Here is a 9,989-nt window from a genome sequence, read left to right as displayed (position 1 = left end):
CCATATAAAGATAAGGGATACTGGCTGATGCTGGATGTTCAATGTGTCTGCCCAGCGACGGACGTGTCCCACACATGGTAGGTTTACGCTTTTTTTGCATGCAAATCAACTTTTTGTATCTGTTCTTGTGCAGATTCGTAAAAACAGAAATGAATAAATGTTGAAATTTGAAATAATGATTTAGTAGTGATGGCCCTTACTTAGAGCACTTTGTAGTTTGGCATTTTTTGAAGACATTTTTAGAAACCCGGAACTTCTTGTTCTGGGTTTGTACTTTCATGGATAAATGCACTTATTGTAGGTCGCATCCGATAAAAGCATCAGCTAAATTGAATGAAATGTAATGTAATGATTGAAAAACTTAACAACACTATTCATGTGTTAAAAGAGATGTATTCAACTCAGTCCGCTCAAACTAATGTAGCTAGAGCAGTAGACTGCAGCTTTCTGTAATAACACAATATTTACTTTACGTTTTTATTTTATAAAAGACTTGAAAAATATATCATACTCCGTTATTCAATGGTCACACAATTTAAGATACAAAAATTGATAAAGAAGATCTCATATTATGTGCTTTATTCTAGTGCAGGCTTTGCCCTCTTGTTTTAAATTCAAAGATAATTTCTAGATGGTTTAACTTTGATATGCTGATGACTTTAAAACATTCAAGACTAACAGTACAGAGAAAAACAAAACAGGTAATCACACAAGACAAAATGGAGACATTTCTCTCCATGCCAACCAGAAGACAATTATTATTTTGAGCTTTTTATTTTTTTTATCCCAGCACCTATGGAGCTTGATTAACCTGGTATTAAAAGTCTATTCATTTTTAAGTATTAAAAAAAGTGTGTGTTATTTGGGAAGAGAAATGTTATAAAGATTTTGCTTTTAATCCTTCCTCTTCTCATGAGGTGATCTTCGTTACCATGCTCCAGAACCAACAGAGGCCTTGGTGGCAGCTGGTGCTGAGCCGCCTCACTGTGGCTGGTTTGTTCATCAGTGGGACTCTGCTCTACTGTTTGTCTACACTGCACTACACCTTCAGTCCAACTGAGTAAGAATGTTTCCATTTAACAGTAGTGTAGCAACTAATGGCAAGGTCATAAAATATATTGACACTTAAAAGGAAAAAAAAGGTGCCAGTAAATAAAGCCTTTCCCATAAGGGCTGTCCAGACTGCAGGTGTAGTCCATTTCAACCATTCTAACTCCTTTTCCAAGCAGGTTATGATTTTTGTCTGCATTAGTTCCGTGTTTTTTTGTAGGATTATGCAAAAACTAAACAATACATTTCCCTGAAATTCCATGGAGGGGTAAGGTGGATCAAGACTTGGGTACAGTTTGATGGACTAAAGTGTTATGAAGAAAATTCTTCTTGTGGTGTTCTGCGGTGGTCTTAGTCGGGGTTGGGTTGAAGAACAGAATTATCTCATTATCGGTGCAGGTCTCCTTCCAGGTGAGGCTGATGACCAGAGATGGTTCTTTTAGTGCTCCAGAAGTCCTTCATGTTGTTTTTCTGGAGTTTGCTCTCCAGATTCTTCCTGTAACATGTGGTCTTTTCCCTCAGTTCAATCTGAACCTTCTTCAGCTGCTCCTTGTTCCTGCTCCTGAGGGTAGCCTTCTCCTTGTTGCGTGATGCCTTGATATCCTTAGCCATCTAGGGTCCATTGTTGGGTAAACAGTGTGCAGTCTTTGTGGCTCTTTCTTGGTATTACAGTGTAGGAAGCCCCAAAAAGCCCAATGCATGTGATAGATTAGTGTTGATAACAATCGTTTAATGGCCTGATAACAGTTAAATCAGCCTTCGGAAATAGTTATATATAATATATAGTTACAGATTTGCTTTACTATGTTTTTGTAACCTTATTTAGAGGTTGTTTAGCAAATGTATTGGCTCACTATATTTGCCGAACAACAATACATGTGGTTTAATTGTGATACATATTGATGACAGTAATTAATCTCCTCAAGCTGACTGTTCCTCCAGGCTTCCAGTGCCTGAGTCCTGTGCTGTCCTACTGGGCCCAAACAGCAACCAGTCAACCAAATATGGCTCACAGCAAGACAATAACATCTGCGCTCCTAAAGTGGACATCATGTTTATGAAGACCCACAAAACAGCGAGCAGCACCTTCCTCAATGTCCTGTTCCGCTTTGGAGAGAAGCAGAAACTGAAATTTGCCCTCCCCTACAGCCGTAACGACTTCCTCTATCCCTCTGATTTTCAGCACACATCCGTCCAAGGCTTCAGATCTGGCATGTGTTTTAACATCATGTGTAACCACATGCGCTTCAATGCACTGGAGGTTGCCAAAGTGCTGCCCAGAGACACAACATACATCACAATCCTGAGAGATCCTGCCCAGCTCTTTGAGTCGTCTTTCCATTACTTTGGTCATATTGTTCCTTTGACCTGGAGGATACCAGGTGAGGATAAGATGGCCGAGTTCCTGCGGGATCCCACCATCTACTTCAGCCCCGATGGATTTAACTCCTTCTACCTGAAGAATCTGCTCTTCTTTGACTTCGGACAGGACAACACCCTGGATGCAGATGATCCTCGTGTGGAGCACGGCATCAGGCTCATTGACAAGAGTTTTCACTTGGTCATGCTCATGGAGCACTTTGAGGAATCGCTTATTCTGCTTAAGGACATCCTTTGCTGGGAGATGAGTGATCTCCTCTTCTTTAAGCTCAACTCCCGTAAGGAAACCACTGTGTCTAAACTGACCCCAGAGCTAAGGACAAAGGCCCTGCAGTGGAACAGCATCGACTGGGAACTTTACAAACATTTCAACCTGACGTTCTGGAAGAAGGTGGAGGCATATGGAAGAGAACGTATGGAAAAGGATGTCGCAGAGCTCAGGAGGAGGAATGCAGAGATGGTGAGGATCTGCATTGAGGGAGGTCACTCTGTTGTGGCTGGACACATTCATGATGAGGCCATGCAGCCATGGCAGCCCATCGGAGAAAAGTCTATCATGGGATACAACCTGAAAAAAAATATAGACAAAGCATATCAGGTGTTGTGCCAAAAGATGTTGACCCCAGAAATTCAATATCTGACAGACTTGGGGGTTAACATGTGGCTCACGAAGCTGTGGGGACATGTGAGGAATATCATTAACTGGTGATGAGCTGTGGGGGGGGGGACTAAAACGTGAATATGTAAAGTTGTACGTTTTTATTTATGTACTTGTAATGTGATGTAATCTACCCTAACCTTAATCTGCTGGTAATGTATATATTATAACATGTTTTTAAACTGGTGTATGTGTGTGTGTTACCATTACAATATAATATATATGTATCAAAAATTGTCATATTGTGTGATTTGCATTTCTTTCTTCTCAAATACGTTGGTTTCTTTGTTGGCTACTTTAAATAGAACTAAATAGTGTGATAGAAATTCATCTTGTAATTTGAAATAATGAAATTCTCAGATGAGAGTTGTCTTTGAGGCTTTTTAATAGTTAGCTCTGCAGAGGTTACACAACAAGCACAGATGCTCAAAGTGGAACTGGCTGCAAGTTCTCAAAAGGCTGAAGTTATACAAAGTAGCGTTTCATAAAACATAACATGAAATCATCATCCGTGTCTTTCTGCCGTGTACGTCCGCTGTAGCAGTTGGAGAAAACATCATTGAATAAGGGCAAACACCCTGTTTGTCAAGGTCACAGCAGTGAGACACCACCAAATAAGGGTTCCTTTCTTTCAGGTGGACAGTATCACAGCAGTGAGACACCTGGTCAGTGGAGTTTTCCACCACAATAGAAAAGCATTTGTGTGTGTTTTGGTTGGATTTCTATTCAAGGATTTGTATAGGATATGACATATTCATTACATGGCTGCTTCTTAAGGGGCCAGCAGCTGAGGTATTTATATAAAGAAAGTCTATAAACTATTTTTAATTTCCTTCATTTATTTTCCGTAGGCTACTGTAACATATGCATGGTAGGAACCAAGTGCTTCTGTGTTACTCTTCCCTCCTGCTGTTCTCTCATACTCATCATTAAAATTGCCTTTAGTTGTAATGTTGTTGTCTCTATCTTTCCTCTTGTTCTACCAACGGCTGGATCACCACCGACATGCTATCAAATGATATCCCTGCAAATTATGTTCAAATCATGCAAATTAGCAGGAGGACATGCGGCTGCTTTTCAAGTCAGTAATGTCAGTCCTGTTTCTCATGAGGTTCTCACACTAGATTCAGACTTTCACAGAAATAGGACATTTTGTGTAATTTATAACTGCAAAAATGTAAGAATAAATTCAAAACAACCTGAAAATGGAAAATAGAAGAAAGATAAGATAAGAAAAGATAACTGCCTTTAAACTGCTGTTTTTGAAAACAGAGACCAGTTGTAATGGATCCATTTTAACAATTATAATGAACAAAATCAGCTGAATGCTGCATTGTTTGAAAATCACCTTTCCAACACAAAGAGTCCCTCCTATCGTCTTTACTTTTCCCTTGATCTTTGAAGTTGTGTTCAGAGGACTGAAGTCTCAATACAATACATCAATATCTCAACAAAATTCACAAATAATAATAATATTTATCATTGTTAAACAGTTGCTAATAATATTGCTAATGCTAGCTTTATTCGCAGTTTGACATGTTTTTTATTGGTGCTGTACAGGCTACACTGCTCAGTCATTCCACGGAAATATAATTTAATAATGATGTTTATTACCTCTCTTTATAGCTCTCTGCTATACGTCTTTCTAATTCTCAGGAACATAGTGCCTATCACAGTTGGGTTCACCTCAGGTCATGAACTCTCTCTCACAAGCTGTTCTCTGTTTCTGAGCAGGCAGAGTTTCCTCCTAAATGTAAGATTATTTAAATGTAATGTTATTTACCTGTGCTGTTTAAGCCATCAGCAAGTTTATTTTTATCTTTCCCAACGAGATGTTATATTTAGTTAAAGAAACTCCTTTTTACATCTTTCAGCCATGTGTGGACCCTTGAGTTAGAATTATAACACAATGTTATCACTGCACACTAAGCCGGTCCTGGCAATGTTGTAATTCATACTTTGCCTCCAGAAAGTTAGTACATGTGCACAGACAAGTGACAGGAATCCGAAGCTGTTTTTTAAGACATAGCACAACTACAATTTGATAAGTGCATGTTTTATTAAAACTATTTCAGATAATTGAATGTCTACTGATGCATGTTTAAATGATTTAATTCTTTGCTTTGGGTATTTAAGCTATATTAAGATTGAGGTGTAAACAGAGAGATGAGAGCTGATTCCAGATTTATTCAACAGACTGGCACTCAGTAGAGCTCAACAGAGCCGTATAGGTTCATCTCTGATCCATGCAGCTTCCTTCTATCAAGTTGTGTGGTTATTGGTCCAGTAGTTTACCTCCTGAGCCAGCAGGGGGCAGCCTCAGGACATCACATGGAAACAAGCAAAAGTTATTCTCGATACAAAGGTTTTTGAGAATGTTAAATCATCCAGTATCTAAAATCACCTGTACTAGGAGCCGCCCCTGACTGCACGAGCGATGAAAGTACTGGAAATTAATTTTCCGTGCTGAGGAGGAGTAGAGCAGCATTGACCCGCAGATTCGAAAAAGTTTGTTTGTGTCTCTTGCTGGTTGAAGATTTGTGTGGAGTCAGTGAAAAGTCAGTGTACCATGCCGCTCCATTTACAGTGGTCACTATTGGGGCAGCAATTTCTTTGTTTGTTTTTGTTGAATATGAATATGTGATAAAAGTTGGGAATTCCAGCTTTAAATTGCAGGTATTTACAAATTTCATTAAAAGAAGAGGAAAAAAGGAGGACACAATATTAAAATAATTGTAACACACTGCCCCATGTTTAGGTGAACAAAAGTAAAGGAGCAGAGCGTCTTTAGGTAGCTTATACATCTACTTTCATATCATTTTACAATGTTCTATCAATTTTATTTGTATTATATAACTCTTTTGACTTCCATTTAAAAAACATTATACAAATTTATCCTTCATTACTATTTATTTGCCTCTTTCAGTCTCTTTACCGCTTTTATTCTACTCTTTTTAATCTCTTTTATGTTTGAAAAAGTATTTAAACCAACCTTAAGTTGATTTGTTTGAATGTCCCTGGCCAGCACCTTGAATCTACCTCTGTGTATGAAATGTGTTTCATAAATGCAACTGCTGGCCTTAAAGTAATTAATATCTCAACTGTTTGCTTTCAACAACTGTGATGCACTGATGTCACTTTGCACATTCTTCTTTTGTGATTCTTTCCAGCTTGAGGGAAAGTGAAAACTGCGACTCTCAGGCTGTGGGTTTTGCCTGCACGGGTGAAACGTCCTAACAACAACAAGCTAAACCAACAAACAAACAAATACACAAGCAAAACTAGCTGGTGCATTTCCGGTTCCGGTAAAACCTCTGAACCAGCCTTTACCGGAACTCTTGTCACTCTGAAAGTAGGCATAATCAAATAAACTATAGGTGAATCTGCATCAAACCAATTTGTCTTCATTATTTACAAGACATTTTGTTGCTACATGTACATGAACTTGTATTTTTTAGATGTTAGCCCTCCAAACTATATACATATATTGTTATTCTGCATAAAAGCAGAAGTCCCTGATCCAAACAACTACCAGCACCATCTGTTTAACTTGGCAAAGGGCACTGTTAATAGATTATTAGCAGTCTCTTGTAAAACATTGACTGATGATGTATTTTATTTTATCACGCATTGAATATTGTGACAGCCTTTTACTTCCCTAAGCCAAAAGTCGATTGATCGACTGTACAGAACACAGCTGCCAGGATTAAGAGAAACATGACCACATTCCTCATGTTCTAGTAACCTTACACTGGCTCTCTGTATGTTTTAGAATTGAAATCAAGATTTTATTGATTGCTTTTAAAGCTCATGGCTACATATCAGACCTTTTAGTATTTTACGAGCCGTCACGACAGAGCATTTGCTGTGACACAATATTGTCCATTGTTGTGCAATAGTGCTTGAAAAGAGTTACCATAGAATGGTGTGCCTTTAGGCACTCAATACATTTGGTTATTAAAATAAAATATAAAACATTAATATTTAAAATATTAATATTAAATCATAACTTTAATTGGTTAAAGTTCTCGCGGGGCACCACCCTTCATAGAAGGGGAAAGATAGCCAATTTATTGATTAAGATCAGTCTCATTTAGATCTAGTTCAATTAGAAATCTCAATATTTTACCATTAAAGATTATATAATGAACAATGAAGGTTATGGAGTTCTTAGCAGTGTAACGGTTGGCAAGATTCACTTATGCAATATTAATGACAGAACATTTGTTAAAGAAGAACATTTATTATGAACATAATAAAGTATAAAAACACAAGTTACTAAACAATCAAACTAACTAACAGGGAGGTGTGTGAGTGTGTGTGTGAATGTAAATTAGCATGCTTTAAGAGCTTCCCCCCCTTCTTCTGAGGTTGCCTCACGGCACAGGGGGAAGGTTTAACTAGGTGAGATGCTATGCGTGTCTGTGTGGATGTTAATCAGATAATGATAGTCAGGGACAAAGCCTGGGGCGAGCCTAACTATTAACCTTCCATTAACTTATGCCTACAACGTCACAGCATATATCAAACTTATAAACACACACCGATCAAATAAACAGTCTTGCTTAGCGTAGTATAATTATTAAGCCCAGATTATGTTACCAGTCCGAGGGAAAGGAAAAGAAGTTGCTGTTCAGTTTGCAGTTCTGTGACGTCTCCTGGCTTTGTGGTCGTAGAGTTCTGCATTCGCGATTCTGTCGAGCCGTGTGCTCAGGTGCTGGTTGAAGTTTTCCTGCAGGACATCGCGTCGCTACGAGGAGTTCGGTAGAGCTTGAAGGGCGAGGAGATTTCCTTGAAGAGTCTGGGCAGGGGAGCTGCACCTCTGACCTCCGGTTGTGGGTTGGATAGAGAAGGAAGCTGGATCAGCCAGGTCCCCCCCCTTGGCGATGTAGGAGAAGAGAGGCTGGACCTCACAGGTCTTGGACCAGAGTGACCAATAGGAGTTGACCCTGGTGTGATATTGCCCTGACCCCAGGACATGCAGCATCCTGTTACATCCTCTGGGAGACTGAGTTCCTTGACTTTCAAAGATCAATGGAACCTGTTGCATCTTGGGAGATTGAGTCCACTCCAGCACATGCGGCATGTTTGTAACAAGTTTGACTGAAAGGAGGCCTGTGGTTTGCACAAAAACCATGTCCCAACACCATACTGCATTTATTGGTACTGTGTCTGCATTATACCCCAGAAAACTTTTAACGGCTGTTTTTACAGAGTTTTTACACAGAAAATAATATAATACTGGTAAGTTCACGCTTCAGAAGTACAATTTTAATTAAGCAAAGTCAGTTTTTTTTTTATCAGCCTCATGAAATGGAGGGGAAGAATTAAGAGCGTTGTTTATTTTTGCTTAACAGATATTACAGCTATAACTGAATGAACCTTGGTAAGTGCGTCTCAAGCATAAATACAAAAGCAGAATTGTAAAAGAGCTCTTGTTATGATTCTGCCCCAGTGTCAAGTTTTTTTTGCAGCCTCTTTCAGGGATTTTTTTTATCTTTGTGAATCTCTCTGTTGTGTGGCCTTTTTATGTAATGGCCGTTTTTAATTATGTTTTACTTTCTGACTTTATCTGATTTTACAGCCATTTATGATTTTCTGCAGCTGCACTAACTTGTCACCCCAGAGTTTATTTATCACTGCCTCCTTTGTGTGTATAGTCTATTTTCTCCATACTCGCCCCTGGCTGTTTGCCTGACTGAGTTTCAGTTATGTTTTCGCGACTAAAATCCTTGTGCTTCTGGTTTGATTTGTTTCCTGGAATTCTTGGTGCCTCTTTGTTGCTGGTTCCTACCTGAGTTTGAGATTTTTGGACTATTTTAGCCTTTTTCTGTTTTTGTTATTAAGATAGTTTACGCATTGTACCTGCCTGTGTGTCATCAGTTTAATAATCTATTGTTAAAATATATCACCATGATGCGACAACAAATATATTTAAAGTGGATCTAATAGTACAGCTACAAGATCTGTGATGCATATAAGGGTAGAATGAGGGACAAATGAACAAGGCTGTACGTCTCTGAAGATATTTCGCCTCTCTTCGAAGAGGTTGAGGCTGTGAACATGACTTGGATGACTGAGAATCAACAGACAGAAATTACGTATTAATAGAGTTTGGACTTTAGTGCGCCTGTCAACTGGTGGACGTCGAGACAGTTTGGCCTCCATTGTTGGGGACCAGTCATGTTCCCCATCTTTAAATGTTCATTCTATGGTTGCTTGAATATACACTATGTTTTGACAAAGTAAAGAATACATGTTATAAAAATGATTTCTATTTATAAAGTTCTACTTTAAAAGGTGAAATGTTGCAGTAACGTTGGTTAATTCAGACTTTTCTCAGCACCACCCTGCATCACTTCACCCTCTAGTAGGTTTTCCCTGCAGAGCCCCAGTTCTCTTTTGTTGTCAGCTCTGCATTTCCCACGAAACATCAGATGGCAGGCATGAAAGGACAAAGCATAACACATCCACTTCCTGTGTGATGTTTCCCAGATTCCAGTCCAGTGGACTTGCAATAACATTCACTCAGGTATTTTAGAAGTGCTTTTCCTCAAACAGGACAGAAGATGGCGCTGGAGTCCAGATTTATAACTGTCTCTGTCCAATGATAAGAGCATGAGTCACACGCAGACCTTCATAGTGACTTTGATTAATCAGGGTTTTGTAATGCACTCTTGAACACATGAAAATTAAATTAAATGCTGTCTGACATATATGAGCACACATGAAAACCCATGCACAGCTTCAAACACACTGTGACCATCAAGTCCTATAGTCTTTATTATTCTTATTGCTTTTATTATTATTATTATTATTATTATTACAATATTTTATTATTTCTGTTATTGTTATTAGTTGCTGTATATTTATATTTATCTGGTATCTGTGCCTCACACAC

General features: G+C 38.7%; 1 protein-coding gene across 1 annotated transcript; it reads left to right on the top strand.

Moving 5' to 3' along the window:
- The first annotated feature begins 822 nt into the window (after positions 1-822).
- Positions 823-3,139, top strand: LOC133954331 (galactosylceramide sulfotransferase-like). Its single transcript, XM_062388699.1, has 2 exons — positions 823-1,060; positions 1,993-3,139. Exons 1-2 carry the CDS (start codon positions 933-935, stop codon positions 3,137-3,139), a joined length of 1,275 nt encoding a protein of 424 aa, XP_062244683.1. The 5' UTR covers positions 823-932.
- The last annotated feature ends 6,850 nt before the right edge of the window (positions 3,140-9,989 follow it).

This window comes from Platichthys flesus, chromosome 5 (assembly GCF_949316205.1).
Source record: "Platichthys flesus chromosome 5, fPlaFle2.1, whole genome shotgun sequence".
Classification (NCBI taxonomy): domain Eukaryota; kingdom Metazoa; phylum Chordata; class Actinopteri; order Pleuronectiformes; family Pleuronectidae; genus Platichthys; species Platichthys flesus.
This window is presented reverse-complemented; position numbering and strand designations above follow the sequence as displayed.